This window comes from Equus przewalskii, chromosome 4 (assembly GCF_037783145.1).
Source record: "Equus przewalskii isolate Varuska chromosome 4, EquPr2, whole genome shotgun sequence".
Taxonomy (NCBI): Eukaryota; Metazoa; Chordata; class Mammalia; order Perissodactyla; family Equidae; genus Equus; species Equus przewalskii.
The window spans coordinates 74,884,186-74,900,993 of record NC_091834.1 but is presented as its reverse complement, the minus strand read 5'-3'; the positions used below and the strand labels follow the sequence as shown (position 1 = coordinate 74,900,993).

General features: G+C 39.9%; 1 protein-coding gene across 8 annotated transcripts in view; it reads left to right on the top strand.

Annotated features, from left to right (window-relative positions):
- CTTNBP2 (cortactin binding protein 2) overlaps positions 1–16,808 on the top strand; it is a 153,063-nt gene that overhangs the window by 112,615 nt on the left and 23,640 nt on the right. For all 8 annotated transcript variants that reach the window (XM_070616386.1, XM_070616390.1, XM_070616391.1 and 5 more), the window contains 3 exons: positions 1,034–1,113; positions 10,833–10,919; positions 10,999–11,098. In XM_070616386.1, the coding sequence (XP_070472487.1) occupies positions 1,034–1,113; positions 10,833–10,919; positions 10,999–11,098 (267 nt within the window). The remainder of the gene's footprint in view (positions 1–1,033; positions 1,114–10,832; positions 10,920–10,998; positions 11,099–16,808) is intronic.

Sequence of the window (16,808 nt, the reverse complement as noted above, 5' to 3'; positions counted from 1 at the left end):
AGGTGTGTCCTGACCATTGATTGCTGCATTTCTGATTGCATCTCAGTAGGAACAAGCCAGAGGCCAAACTTACACGTTGATGAGAGAGTGACAGAGACCATGTTAACAGAAATGTCTTTCGTGACTGTCAAGTACAGTGTATGATCCATATTATTATAATGGGACAAGTTCATGGTTTGTGAGCACCTACTGTGTGCTAGGCCCTGTTGTTTACAGCACAAGTATAAATTCATTCAATCCTCAGAACAACCCAATGAAATCTGTGTTTCTGTTTACCCTCATTTTATATATAAGGAAATTGAGTCTCAGAGAGATTGATTTTCTTGTCTAAGGTCATACAGCTAGTAAGTGATGTAGGAATTGTCAGTTTCTCAGCTCTTGACTCTAAAAGGCTACTGATTTCATCATTTATTTCCCATACTTGGGAATGGAGTCTTTAAAAATTCAGTTTCAGCTAATAAAGTTTTATTTTGTTGTTTGTACTTATTGTAGTCTGGGGGAGAAAAAAGTGTGAGACCATTCCAGAAAATTCCTTTATGCCCAAACAGTATATTGAGAGAGTGGCAGAATTGGAGGGAAAGTTGGGGAATAGATCTAAAGAGAGACTCCAGACCCATGCATTAATGCTGGCTAAGGCTAGAACTTTCTAAAGATTGGTATTATCTCTGATAACATTTGCTTATAAACAGTAAAATATTGAATCCAGCTCTCAGAGCAGATACCGGCTACAGTGTTGGAGCTGGGACCTGGAGGCCTGGCTGTGATTGCTGGGAGGCAGGCTTCCTGGGGGGAGGATGCAGCAGCTGGGGAGCTCTTAGGAGGCCGGCAACAGTGGCTGTTTACCAGCCAGTACAAAGTGTTAGACTATTTTCACAATGGTAAAGGCACACTGGTGCTTTTTGGCCAAGTATCAGCTCTGCCTACGTAAGTGAACAGATATATTGCATCTTTTATGATAGATTCTGTTGTGTTTTGATCATTTATATTTAACAAGGAAGAGCCAATTTTCCTTCTGTGTACTTTTTTCTTACAGGTCCTCAAGAAGGCTGCCTCAGTAGTGTGACTTACACGTCTATGATTCCTCTTCAGATGCTGCAGAACTACCTCAGGCTGGTAGGTGGACGCTGCTGACTGGAGTCTTATACTCCCATCCCTGACACTGGAATTTTGGGTAGCCCATATTTATGTTTAGAAGAGTGTGAGCCCCAACTCACCCTGTGCCCTGTGCTCTGACCCCATGACCTTCCTCAACAGCCCCCTCCCTGGAAGGCTGCTGGTCATTTAGTTATGGATTTCCGCCACAGTCATCCAGGTGTCCATTGCCTGGACCCAGAGACTACCTGTGACTTGTGAAGTGTTTTAATTTGGGCAGGAGGAGGTTGTCTTCGCTAACAAGGACTTAGCGTCAAATAACTGGTCAAGAAGGAAGAGCCTAGCTATAAATATCACAATACCTTGCTATAAACTTTCATAATTTAAAATTGAGTAAATATGCTAGCTTTAGTTAGAATATTGATTTGGCCACTTTAACAGAAACCAACCAATTATAGCTTAAACAAGATAGAGATCTATTTTTCTCCAACATCTAAGTCCCAGCAGGTGAGAGATTCAAGGAGGGTGAAGGGACAGGGTGACCCCTGCAGGATCTCAGCAGCTTCTCTCTCAGCACGCCACCATGCCCCAGGGTGTTGTTTGTGTGGGATTGCTCAAAGAGTCACCTCTTCCACACCCAGGTTCTAGCCTGAGGGAAGAAATCCTGGAGGGCAAAGCCCTTCCTTTCAGAGGAGTTGCACACATCATTCCTACCCATATCCCATGGACCAGAATTTAGATGTTCATGCCTAGCTGGAAGGTGTTATTTTTTGCTGAACAACTGTGCACCCAGCTAATACTAGACAGTTCCGTTACTAAAAGGAAGAATGAGAGTGTTATTATCAAGAGAAAGTCACAAGTTCTGGTTACAAAATGGATGAACTTACTGCTTTGTATTTGTCCAGTACAGTCATGCACCACATAATGGCATTTTGGTCAGTGACGAACCGCATATATGACAGTGGCCCCATAAGATTAGTGACATATAGCCCGGGGGTGTAGCAGGCTGTACCATCTAGGTTTGTGTAAGTACACTCTGTGATGTTAGCGAAATTGCCTAATGATGCGTTTCTTAGAATGTACTCATGTCGTTAAGTGACACATGACTGTATTTACTACGCTCCAGGCAATATGCAAAGTGCTCATACACATTTATTAACTCCTCAAAACATCCCTATGAGGTAGATAATATCACCCATTTTATAGATGAGGAAACTGAAGCAGAGAGGTAAAACAGCCGCGAGTCCACATAGCTCGGGAGTGATAACGCCAGGATTGTGCAGGATTGATACACATGTGTGTCTGTATGTTTGAGAGCTATCTAAAACTAATATTGATGATCTAAAACATTAAGTAAACAGTCATCTTGCTTGCTGCCTTAATTTGGAAAGCCTTTTAAAAAATGAATGGGTTTGACTATAACCCTTTACAAAAGTTGTTCTATTAACTGTGAATTGATGTCTTTGTTCCTGATGAAAAGAGGTATTCAAAACTATTCCCTTGACCTTAGCTAGGCTCAGAGTTGGGACTGACCTTTGTAAAAGCAACCACAGGAGCACAGAAACCTTCAAAAACCTTACGATTTAGGAGAGATGGTGTCTTCTAAATCTTATACTTCCACTTTTTTCCTCGCTATTTGGTCTCCTCTCCCTAATACATCAAAGTAAGCCTGAGGTTACATATAAGGAGATTTGCTTAAATGAAGGTTGAAGTTGTGTGACCAACTGGTTCTCAGGAATGTGAGCCTCAGGGCTGTCAGCAGAGTCAGCTGTAGAACCACTTCTCTCCCGTCTCCATTCTCAGCTCTGCGTCAGGCAAGGTTCTGGCTCAGTGCTTTTCATTCACCTGTTTAGATGATAACATGAATAGAAAGGCAATGCAAATGAATTACAGCTGCACATTAGCCTTGACTGAGTAAATCTGTCAAAGGAAATGTCTTCTAGTCACATTGTATATAGCGTATTCCAAGTACACTTCTGTGGGTGCCTCCTAATGGATAAGACTTAGTTTGACTAACAATGACCGACAAACCAGAGACTAAATTAACAACGTTGTTAGTTCTATTCTCAATTTAATGAGCATACACAAAGGACTTTTTTAAGCTCAGAATTAACTCTTGGATAAAGATAATAAAAACGTCTCACTCATTTTAGCAATCACTTCAAAACTTAAAGTGACTGAGATAATAATATATTATAATGGTTGTCAGTGTTTCTTCTTCCAGACAAGATTATAAACTCCTTAAGGAGTTAGACCATATGTTATGCATTTTTGTGTCCTGTTTAGTTGTTTAATTCAGTTGTTTGACAACTATTGAGAGCCTCCTTAAATGCAGGCAATGTTCTAGAAACTTAGGATATAGCTCTGTAAAAGACGCATTCCTTCAGTGATGGAGCTTGCATTCTAGTGGGCAAAGACGATCAAAAGCCAAATAATAAATACATAATGTGATGGCTAGCACTAATTACAAGTAGAAAGAAAAATAAAGCAGATAAGGAGTTAAAGAGCTGGTGGATGAGATGCCAGAAAGAGCTTTGGGATGGAGTTGATAGGAAAGACCTTTCTGTAGTGACATGTAAACAAAAAACCAAATGAAGTGAAAGCAGTAGCCTTATGGAGGGTGTTTGAAGCAGAGGTAACAGCAGGTACAAAGGTGTCTAGACTGGTGATGAGGTCAGAGAAGTGACCGGGAGCTGGATCATGCAGGACCATGGCATGGACTTTGAATTTTATTACAAGTACGATAGGAAGTCAGTGTAAGGATTTAAGCCAGAGAGTGACATATCTGCCCAGTGGCACAGTAACTGTAGGCACGCTGATATGTCTTTGAATTGTTGGAAATCTGTACCATAGATATGCAAACCTAGTATTATCTGAATTTTATTATTTGTTATATGCCAAGCTCTGTTCTATCAGTTGTCTCATTTAATTATTCTATGAGGTAGGTACTTATACCAGTTGCTCCCATTTTACAGGTAAATAAACCAAGACAAAGTAATTTGCCCAGGGTCCTCAGCGAGTAAGGGGTGAAACCTCAGGAATTGAACCTGGGCTATCTTCCATTCTCATGCATGTAATCATACTTAATACTACACTCATGCTCTACATAACAACGTTTCAGTCAACAATGGGCCACGTATATGACGGTGGTCCCATAAGATTAGTACCATGTAGCCTAGGTGTGTGGTAGGCTATACCATCTAGGTTTGTGTAAGTGCTCTCTATGATGTTCACACAATGACAAAATCGCCTGATGACACATTTCTGAGAACACATCCCTGTTGTTAAGTGACGCATGACTGTAGTTATTAGCCTGTTGGTTAAGAAAGGATTTCAGTAACCAGTTTTTAATATATGTGTAAATCTATTTTATAAAATGCATGTATTAAAGCCCTCATGAAGAAAACCACATGGAGTGAAAATTTTAAATCAGGCTTTTTGTTTCTGTTTTTTTAATGACGTTATTTTCAAATACTTTCATTGGAGTTAAAATGACACAAGTCAATTTTAAATCTCCATCCTTGAGTTAATAAGGAAACATTTAACTTAATTGAGTTCTGAATCACTAATAATTTATTATCATGGTTGAATTTTGTGCATTTACTCAAACTTTTTTCTTAACCACTTGCAATTTTATTAGCTTATTTCTAATCTTGTATTTTAATACTTCAGTGACTATGAATAATTATTATGTTAGAAAAATACTGGAATAGATCATTCTAATCTGAGCCCTACTTTAAAATACAGGACTCTGAATTCCCTAGGACGCAATTCTTACGTTTCCACCACCTGTTAGATATGTGCCATGTTAATCATCAAAAATCTTGACTAGGAGAGGGGCCAGCCCTGTGGCATAGCGATTAAGTTCGCACATTGTGCTTTCCGCGGCCCAGGGTTCACCGGTTTGGATCCCGGGTGTAGACCTGTGCCCTGCTTAGGAAGCCATGCTGTGGCAGGCATCCCACATATAAAATAAAGGAAGATGGGCACAAATGTTAGCTCAGGGCTAATCTTCCTCCAAAAAGAAAAAAAGAATCTTGACTAGGAGAGTCTACTTATTCTTTGTACATTCCAAAATAAGTTTACTACATTCCCATAAAAACAATGTTGTAAAGGATGGTTATGTATCTAAGAAAGACCACAAAGCCCTGTCAATCCCCTTAGCACATGACCCGTTCTAGCCTGATCTTTTTCAGGGCATGGAGGAGTAAGGCTGAGTCAGGTCCTAGTGGAAGGAAGAGGCCAGGTCCCTGCTGTGAGGAAGAGGTGGCTCCAATCCCAATGAGTCCTTTGGCTTCCATGGCAATAGTGGAAGAAGATTCTGGGCAGTGGGGCGAGCGTTGGCCCAGAGGTCTGGAGCAGGAAGATTTCCTGAGTGCTAGAGCCTAAGTGACAAAAGAGCAGTTATGAACAAGAGTTCTATACTATAGTTGTTTTTTTTTTTAAATAGCTACAATGCACAAATTATTATGTCTCTGTTAATAAATGAAGGCCTGTCTTCGTTTGAGGTTGGTAACCTAGCCTGATTTGGGCTTTTACAGTTTTAGTAAGCTAATTTTTAAAAACATATAGTGTGTGCATCTCACTGTGTGTGAACTATCATTTCTCTTGAATTCCCATTGTTCTCTTATTCTATAAAGAACAGCTGGTTAAAACCCTGCCTAACAATGAAGGACTCGAGTTTTTTGTAGCCTTGATGCTGGATGTGCCAGTATTGTTTGGGAGGATTTTATATGAATAAATTGACGGTAACTGTGTTGTTTGTGGCTCTAAAGTCATAAATAAATTAGTTCTTTAAAACTGAGTGTTAGAAGAGGTCAGAATGAAACTCCTAGCTATAAAGCTTGACACTTGAAGCTATAGCCATCCCCATTACATTGTCTCAGTAAAGACCTTTATTTTTCATTCTTTTTTGAGTTCAGCATCTCTGCACGACCTAGACTAAAACCATCCCTGGACAGTAGAAGCTTTCCCTCAGACTCTGACAAGTTGAAACTCCGAACAAAAGTTGAGGTATAATTGCTTTAAAATAATGCCAGGAGTCTTAAAACACATCACAGGTGCTGCATTGACCATAGTGGAGACTGGAGCCCCTCCAGTAAACTCTGTTCTGCAGAAAAGCACTGGGGGAAAAAAATAAAGGGATGGATGGGCCTTTGTGGAGGTCATTGTTTCCATTTAATCCAGAGTCCGTTTGCCTCACAAAGCACTAATTGACATGTGATAAGAGCTTCCTGAATAGGCTGTGAAAACACAAAAATAAAAGGGTTTGGTACCAATTGTGATAATAAGGCCAGTGTCCCTTTACTAATAAGCAAAAATGTCACACTGCAAACGTATGCTTAGGGGATAATTCTGGTGACTACAATTCACCTTTTAGAAGTTGAGTTTGATTTTCATTTTCAAAGAACAGATCTGCTTTCAACACAATTAAAATATTTAACCCCCTCCCCACCCCATGCCCCAAAATCTGCCTGCCCATCTGTCTATCTGTCTATCTTTAGAGCCCTCTGCTGGAAGCATGGAGCATGTGTATTTATTATACCTCAGATCCTGCTATTTGGAGAAATGTAACACGGTAACATTAGAACAGATATATTTTCTTGGTAAAGCTTTCCATGTTTGCACCAGTCTCAGTAGAGTAACAGTCTCTAAGTAATTAAGTTAATTTTTTTCTTCAGATCTTAAATCGTAACGAACACAGCTATATCATTTGACAAGATACAACAAAATACCATTAACAAAATTTAACAATACCGGTTAAATGATGAGAAATGAAGAGAAACTAATGGAATATGTGCATTGCAATATATGAACTGGAATTTTGTACATTTTTTTCTCTTTATTAATTCACTTATTTATTTATATTTTACCTTATTCCAGAAAGGATATTAGACTATGTGAACACAAAATGCTTACTGCTAGTGAATGGCCTTTTCGATGAAATTTTAAATTGAATGTTTCCTGTCTGTACTTCATAAGAACTTACAATCAGGACAAATGAGGTGTTGAAATTGAAGACAGCTTATCTATGAAGCTGGGTCTCTTGCTGTTATAGGATTTCAAAATCAATCTTAAGAAAGTGTAGGGAGTTTGATAGGATGGCTATAATGAATAGAACACTCTTGTTTTCAGAGTGAGGCGAGATTAAATTGCAATGCTAGTTGAAAATCTTGTGGGCAGAATATTCCGTAAATCTTGAAAATCTGTATCCTGTTTCACGGTGTGAAACAATCCATTCCTTGTGAGAGAATTTCTGCCCAATAAGTCATGGCAGTTTGGAATTGATTTGAAGAGCTCGAGACTTTGGGTTTAAAATTGCACTTGGCTAGCAGCACCTAACACAATTTCCCACAAAAATACTTTTGAATAACACACAACAGTCACAATAACAGTGAAGAATAGAACTGAGGTCTCCCTTTGCAAGAATCTGTAAAAATTTTCCACTACCTTTAGGGGTAAGAGAGTGTTAGGACACTTATTTGAGGCCTACTTGAAATTAGGTAGGAAATACTTTTATTTCTCTCTTACCATCTTACTAACAATTCAAAAAAGCAAGATTGACACCAGTTAGAAAATTGGGCGTATATCCTTTACTGCATAGTCTCGGCTTTTTGCAGCACCATGATAGTCTCCTCTGCCCACTGTCAATACAGGTCCTTCCACATCCATTCAGAGACGAAAACTCCTAGAAATACGTGCGCAGGAAGTTCTTGGCTTTGGTGAGAGCGTGCTGCATCTGGGAAGTGTGTTATATAAGCACGCTCAGTGGGTTGGGTGCAGAAGCATCCTACTTTCTGGGACTGCAGTTTGTCCATGGTGGACAGCAGAGGTTCAGCTCACTGCAGCCATTGCTGCATCCTGGAGTCTAACTAGCAACCATAGACACCAGCCTGTCATCACCAAATGACTGAAGGCGGGGATTCAGCTGGAAAATTTGCAGACAGAGAATGAAGCCAGTCATGGTCCGCACATCTTGCTTGACTGCAAAATTCTTCCTGTGGTTTCATAGTACATAATACGAATAACAAGTTAACTTTATACCGATGGAAGATTACCGCAAAACAGAATGGAGTTATCATTCTGAAAACTCAGAGGAAGAACACACCTTAAAAATTCCTAGAAAAAAACAAAAAAAAGTTTGGAAAATTGTTTTCATTCTCTAGAGAATATAGGCAGATGGACTACAAAAGCACAGCAAGAAAGCCATGGTAGAGCACAGGCTTAGATTAAAAAGGAAAAGTGTTGGAAACGAGATGGGTGAGGTAAGGAACTCTAAGAGCAACTAAAAGTGCGATGACGTCATTAAAATTCTTCTTGAGACAATAAAGAGCAGAAGTGAAATAGTGAATATTCTATTCAGTGTTCTGAAAGACTTACTTGAGGAGTTCTCCCAGAATGTAGAACAGGGTTATGAGAAGGGGACAGATACACTCACAGAGAACAGAAAGGGAACTTAGGCATTATAGGTGTTCCTTAGAAATAGAACTAGAAGAGGGGAAATTATCAAAACATAATGGAGGAAAAATTTCCTAAACCAAAAAAGGTCTAAGTGTATCAAAAAGACTTAACAATGTTCCGTTTAAGATTAGCAGAAAAAGGCGACAACAAGACAAATCTGGGCAACATTTTGTAATTATGAGTACAATCTGTATATCCCCCCAAGTTTCCCCATCTCATAGATAGAAATGAAAACAGGTTATTCTTTAATAATTCTTCTTTAATAATAATTTACCTCTAAAGTCTTGTGGCTCCATAGCCTCATTGCCTAGAACCAGAACCTCAGCTGAACTTTCTAGGATATTCTCTCTGCTATGTCTTCAGGGGAGTCCCTGTTTGGTCTTGGTCCTTACCAAGACCTCTGTCATTGCTTGTTTCCCAGACCCCCAGTACCACAGAAAACAGCCCAGGCCAGCCCCTGATGAGTTCATTCCTGGCTTTAGGATGCTGACATTCCTTGGGTAGCTACAGCCACTGTCATGTTTCTTCCAAGTACACCATTCTCCCTGTTTCTGCCTAGCCCCGGCATGAATTGAACTGTTCCCTTTTTTCCTGAAGGCTTGTCAGTAGTGGAATAGTACTCATATTCAGAGAAAATCACTGGTGGCTACCAGATATGTTGTCCTTCAGAGCCTAAAACCCAGTCCCAAGTCACATCAAGAGGTTCCTTAAAGGACCACTTCCCTCCTCAGCTCAGTCTGAGAGCCAGTGGGGTGGTCAAGCCTGGGTTTCCTCCATGTTCCTGGAGTTCCTCCAAGCATGTCTTGTTCTCCTTGGAGGCCAAAGCTCAAGTCTTAAAGGCTCCAGTAAGGAAAAATTTCCCTCTTCCTTCCATGCTAACAGCTTTCCCTCAAGCCTTCCTTTCATATCCCAGAATCAGCCTCTTTTCTGTAATGATGGACCAAGGGCGGCATATTCACTGTTTCCACAGATGTCCACCCCAAACACCCTCAAGAATGTGACCTTCCCCTATGATCTCGAAGGGGCAGCTTCATCAGAGCACAATAGAGTAACAACAGCACAAAGATACATATATGTATATATATATGTCTTTACATTGTCCCATTCCAAATTATAAAGAGAGAACAGACCCTTTCGTGTTTAACATTTCTCTGAGTCTGGATAACTCAATCTTCACACATGAGCTAAATCAACTATACTGGTTAGGTTGACACTTCACCTGTTCATGTTCTTTTCTGCAAGACCTTTCTAAGAAGAGAGCATGTGGGCTGGGAGTGGGAGCTCAGCCCTGGGATGATGGAGGTGGGAGGATGACTTCCCCCTCCACATCCTGCTCGACATCACTGCCGTTGTTCTATGTAGATGGTCATTGGCTTTCCATCTCACTGCACCTTAAATCTCCATGTGTTCTCAGGTGAAGCATCCTTATACAGGAGGAAAAGGTAAATCCTATAGAGATCCAGGTGGGAGATTTTCTAGTTTACAAAGTAAAAGTGACCAGTCTCTACCCAGATTTCTTTGAAACACTGAATTCCATAATGGAATAATATAGAGAATTGATCCAAGAATTTTATACTCATCAAAGTGTCTTTTACATAAGATGTCAACACAAAGATATTCTCCAATATACGATAGCTGTGAAAAGATTACACTTATGTATCCTTCTTAAAAAAATACATAAATATACATACACGTGCACACACACATCAACTATGCAAAGAAAAAAGCTGGAAGGAAACAAAAATATTTATAGTGGTTGCTTCTAGGTGCTGACACTATCAGTGATTTTTATTATTCTTTTTTATGTTTCTTTGTATTTTCCAAAATTTCCTTAATGAAATCACTTGCTATTTAACCACTTAAAAGCAAAATAAGCGTTGGAAAAATTCAGTCTAAAGAGCATCTGCAAGGGAAAATAAAGAAAAAACTACAAAACATCTGCGAGGGACAAAGTACATGAGGCACTGTGTTCCCAGCTACATACTGAACCTCACTGTAGAAAACAGAGAAGAAAGAGGATGCTTTTTCATCAAATGTCAGCTCTTGCAATAAATAAATACTGTATAAAATACTACATAAATATATAAATACCATATTTGCCAGTATTTCACATTAAAATGAAAGACTTCAAGTGCCCAGTGAATAAAGTTGATCTCTAAAATATTATTTTTGATCTTTTGAGAGGCTGAGGACCTCAGAAGGGGAATTTCACACTTGTGTGTCCCTGTTTTTCTCTTCTTAGCATTTTCACCTAAGGTCTCTTCTTGGTTTATTAATAGGTCGAGCAATATCATAATGTCATTTTCCACGGCCCAGAAGGAAGCTTGCAAGACTACATAGCACATCAGCTTGCACTCTGCATGAAGGTATCGATACTTGCACACCTCCCTTCTCTTTGAAAATTCAAAATTGTGTAGAACTAATCGTTCTATTTCCTTATCTCAGCACAGACAAATGGCTGCCGGATTCTCCTGTGAAATAGTGAGAGCGGAAGTGGATGCTGGTTTCTCCAAGGAACAGCTGGTAGACCTGTTCATCAGTAGCGGTAAGACAATTGCCGCAAACTGAATTGTGATAACCGAAAGGCACACTTTCAATGATGCCATTAAAAGGAAATAAACTTTGTTGCCTGGGGATAAATTTAAGTCAGCTTTTCAATTATTCAGCAGCTATGGGATGAAAATTGGGAACCTAGGAGAACACTGGCAAAAAAATATTTTCATGTATGTATCATTGAATTTATTGCACATCCTGTATTTTCTTTTCTTATTTTTTAAACTTTTGTTCATAAATCATCTGTTGTAGCATTCAATATAAACTGGCACTAGAGGCATACCAAGTACGGAGGTGGTAGTAGCAGTCTACCCTAGCGGGACAAAGTATTATATCATTGAGGCTGTTTAGAATTGCATGGTGGTAATAAAAGGCAAGTTGGTGTTTAGTAAATTTTATTATGAGTCATAAATTCTCTACAACCAAAGCACCACTTATTGCAGTACTTGGAGCAAACTACTTTGTCCACCTAACCGTAGGTATGCTGTTGACTGGCACTTTGCTAAACACATTACTCATGTTAATTAGCTCATTTCATCTCAGATAGCCCTGTGCAAATAGGTATCCTTCTCTCCATTTGAAAGGTAAGGAAACAGGCATAGAGAGTTTCAGTAACTTGCCACAACCACATAGTGGCAGAACTATGATTAAACATGTCTAATATAACATTTTCATGAATTTTCTATCTTAGGCTCCAGAGCTTAACACCCCAACCCCAAGCTTTACCACAGGCAGAGTTAGTGTAACCCTGCACAGCATAGCATAACTAGTGACTGTACAGAGCTGAAATGGACCAGACTCCAGTCTCCAAGGGCTCAAAGCCATAGAGACCCTGAGGAGGGGGTAAAGGAGGGAGGCAGTTGCAAAATGGGTGAAGGATGAATTGAAATACAAATTCACATCTCTTTTTTAGGGGGAGGGGTGCCTCTCATCTTTGGAGCCATGATCAAGGGAGCTATCTTGTGGCTAGGATAGCTGCTGACTAGGCTTACGAAGAAATTACCAGCAGTTCCTAAATCAAGAAATAAAATTAAGGGGCAGGTTTGGGAAGAGGAGTCCACAAAGCTAGAAGCACATTTTGGGGACAGGAAAATCCCACCAGAATTTAAATGTTGCTGTAGTACTCAGGTCAGTCTTTGGCCAGAAAGTAGTGAAAGCTACAGAAAGCTGTTTTCTCTGATGATGTTACCAGTAATAGCTAACATTTATTAAGCTCTAACTCTGATAGGTCCTGTTCTAAACACTGATTTATAAGCATGTAAACACTTGAGACAAGAGGTTAAGTACCCTGCCCAAATATCCCACAGCGAGGACCCAGCAGAGTGGTACTCAAACCAAGCAATCTGGCTCCTGAACCTGACCTTAATCACCACTAGCCACTGCTCTTTAAAGACTCACCTGTGCCACAATTTCTAGTTCTCCCCTTAGTAATATAATAAAAGCCCTCTACATTTTTTTCAACTTTTAGTCTTGTTTCATCTCAAAGTAAGAAACTAAAATATTTGTTTTCACCCTATCAGGGTAGATAGCACTTAAAGACTGAATTCTGCTCTAAACTTAGCTAAGAAAATCAGAGAGTAGTGAATAAGGTCGTGAAGGATGCACAGGTAACCGACTCAGCACTTCTGTGTCTTTTGGGAGCATCTTCTTAAAAAGAGCTCCTCTTCTTAATTTCCCAATTTGGTGAGTGGCACCCATGTCTTGGTCCCTCACACTTGGAACTCAGGTCTTATTGGCAAGCTTGAAAATCTAAATGCCCACAAGTGCCAAAAAGCCACATTAAGGGGTGAAACAGGCTGGATGGGCTGGGGGAACGAGGGAGGCATGTGTCCATCTACCTGAGGGCAGCTGCTCTCAGTTCCAGCAGCTTGCTACCGGCAGAGGTGTAGATCCAGTGTCCTAAGGTCTTATGACTTTGAGGAAGAAGCCAGAAATCCAGGTTTGTATAAGATACTTTGGGGATTTGTTCTTTCAATGTTGTCAACTATTATGGTCCCTTCACCCCTGTCCCATATATGGCCAGTCCATAGTCATGTCCTGCCAAGTTGGTCTCAATGCACCTTTTTCATCCATCCCCATTAGTACCACTCTACTTTAAGCCCCCTTTTTCAACATCTCATCTACTTTCCTGTAAGTGGCTGCTCCGCCTACTGCTTCTCCTCCCTGAACATCCTTCACGAGCCACCAGACCCCTTATCAAAAGCTGTCTGTGATTCCTGCTCCCCACATCCCTCTATTGCCCACTGAACTAAGTTGATGCCATCAAGGCCTTGCATTCTAGGACATTGATCCACTTCATTTGCTCATCTGATCCTTTTTTATTTTATTTTTTGTTGAGATATAGCATTATGTAAGTTCAAGGTATACAATGTGTTGATTTGATACACTTACATATTGCAAAATGATTACCACTGTACCGTTAGCTAACACCTCCAGCACCTCCTAGAATTACCATTTCTTTCTTGTGGTGAGAACATTTAAAGTTTACTGTCCTAGCAACTTTCAAGTATATAATACAGAATTGTTCGCTATAGTCTCCATGCTGTGCATTAGGTCCCCAGGACTTACTCATCTTATAACTGAAAGTTTGTGGCCTTTGACCAACATCTCCCCATTTCTCCCCCAGCCCTTGCCAACCACCATTCCACTCTGTTTCTATGAGTTTGGCATTTTCAGATTCCACATGTAAGTGGGATCATACAGTGTTTGTCTTTTTCTATCTCACTTATCTCGCTTAGCATCATGCCCACAAGGTCCATCCATGTTGTCACAAATGGCAGGGTTTCCTTCATTCTCATGGCTGAATAATATTCCATCGTGTATATGTACCACATTTTCTGTATCCATTAATCCATTGACAGACAGGTTGTTTCCATGTCTTGGCTATAGTGAATAATGCTGCAATGAATACAGAAGTGCAGATATCTCTTCAAGATCCTGGTGATGTAGAGCATCTTTTCATGGACATGTTGGCCTTCTGTATCTTCTTTGAAATATCTGACCCTCTTGTAAATAGATGACTAAGCTCTAAAAGAATATGATTTTTCTTACTCACTTGTCCTTTGCTTTTCCACTGTCTATGTCTTTGTTCATGCTGCAACTTTCTTCTGGCATTATAGAGTAAACACACAAACTCCTCACCCCACACAGGCACTCTACAACATGCCAGGCACTATGCAAAGTACTGTGTCGTACAGTACTGATTAAAATAGACATGTTTTCTGCCATTCTGGAAACTACAGAAAAAGCCCTTGTTAAAATGCTTTAAGGACACCTCAAACGAAGGCTTCTCTGATCCCTCCAGATATAACAACTCCCTCTGATGAACAGCAGTAGAGCTGTTTATACCTCTGTGCCCCATCTAACTGTGAGGGTATTATTTGGGCTTTAGCCTTGGCCCACACACGTGTTGTATTGTGAGCTCCTTGAGGGGTAAATAAGCTATATAAGCTCCTAGATGGCTTATTCTTCTATTTCTTCTTGTACACTCATTGCCAATAAATGAGTGAGTGAGTCTCCTAATACAAGAAATAGCATGGGCAAAGAAAAAGGGAATGTTAGTGATATTCAGGTGTCAGCAAGTAGGAGAACATGCTTGCAGTGGTGGTAGAAAGAAGTAAATTAGAGAATGCAGGAGCTGGGAGGGGAGTAGTCAATGATAGGGCATAAAGATAGAGTGAATTGGATTTGAAAAATGAAGTTTTCAAACAATAGACTCCAACATCTCCATTCCAACGACTTTCTTATGGAGGAAATGGTGTATCATCTCCAAATATGAAAGGACTTTTATTGTGTATTGGGCTCAGTAATTTATAAATATCAAATACCTTCTTTCTCTTTTTAATAACAAAAGTATGACACAAACACAAGATTCATCTGCTAAGACTTTGAATGCAGTTGCCCAAGTTAGCAACCTGAGCATTATCGTAGATTCCTTGGTTTGCCTTATTCCCCACATCTAGTCACTCTGGAGTTCTGCAGAATCTACTTCCTGTATCTTATCTCCACCGCCTGCTCTCCATTCCCCCTACCACCTATCATTTCATGCTCAAGGGACTCCAGAGGCCTCATCACTAACCCTTCTTGTTTCCTCTGGTCTCTCTCCCTCCACAAGCTCTCCCACGCTTCCAGAGGGCTCACTCTAGAATATAAAACTACTCCTGACCATTCCCTGCTATTATATTCCATTGGCTCCAGGGTAAAAACTAAAATTGTCTGAATGTTAGGTCAAGAACATTCTGATCTGGCCTCTGATCATACCCTTGCTGCTGTCCATTGTCATCTCCTAAAACTCCGTCCAACTATCACCATCGTTACCTCAGTAGGACCCACTCCTATTGACAGGTGACCAATGAAGAGATAATGGAGAATGTTCACTTTGAGTAGAGTAGCTGGGAACACCAGAGGCCTCTGAGTAGTGCAAGGGAATCTTGAGTGAGCCAGAGGGAAAGATCCATCAATGGGTGTGGTGTCACTTCTTTTGTAGTGCAGAAAGCACATAGCAGGGAATTTTCTTTTGGTCAAGAGATGATGGAAAAGGACAAAGTGGGGAAGGCAGAGATCTGGATGAGAGAAAAGGGGTTTCTAAGCTGTTTCATTGAAGCTTTTGGAATAATGAAGGCATAGGAATTGTCTATCAGTTACTCTCCTGCTTTTCTACCAAGAAATTAAATTGATCAGGTTACATTACTACAGTGAGAAATACTCTGATTTGTAGATATTCTACATTTACTCCTGGTTTTTAACCTTATTTTCTTTAAAGAAAGAGATTTAAAGTACAGTTAATGTGCTGCATAACGACATTTCAGTCAACAGTGGACCACGTATATGACGGTGATCCCCTAGGATTAGTACCTTATAGACTAGATGTGTAGTAGGCTATGCCGTCTAGTGTGTGAAAGTACACTCTGTGAAGTTCGCACAGTCATGAAGTCGCCTGACGACACATTTCTGAGAACAAATCCCTGTCATTAAGCAATGCATCACTGTACTTGGATTGCGCTGGCGTTAGAATGTTGAACTTTCATCTTCCACTGTGCACAGCACTTGTATTACCTTATTTGTTCTTCTCGATGATTCTGCAGAAGAAAGCCAGTGAAGAGAGTCACAAAGAATGAATAAAAGAAGTGTACAAGCAAAAAATACAAGAAGGAAGGGTAACAAATGCATTTTGAATAATTAGCCTTAAGAATCTAAAACTTATATGGAGATTAAAATGGTGCTAGTGAAGAAAAGAATGTAAAACAGAAGAACACTTCAAAAAGAATGACGTAGCGCTTATGCTAGCAAGGGGTATTTTGTGTTTATTTTAAAATACCGTTCATCTTCCTTTTCATATTGCCTTTCATGAAAGACAGTCACATCACATGGCTCTGTTATTTTATAAGAAGGGTGTGAACATATATTAGAATTGGGTCAAATTTTGCCTCAGTGTAAGGTATGGAGTTATATTAGCAAGACAGATACTTTTTTAAATTACGTGTGACAGTAAGTAGTAAAAAAAAAAATTTAAATAAAACACTAGATGAGTATTTTAAAATAATATGATGAATTCCTGAGAGAACTTTCCTTTGTAGAAGTAATGAAGATGGAATTACTGTAATAATAGTGGAAGAATATGGTCATTGGAGTCTCCATAACTGAGTTCACCTCCTTGGAAGCTGCATTACTCGAGGCTCTTTGAAGGTTTGCCCCTTCTCGTC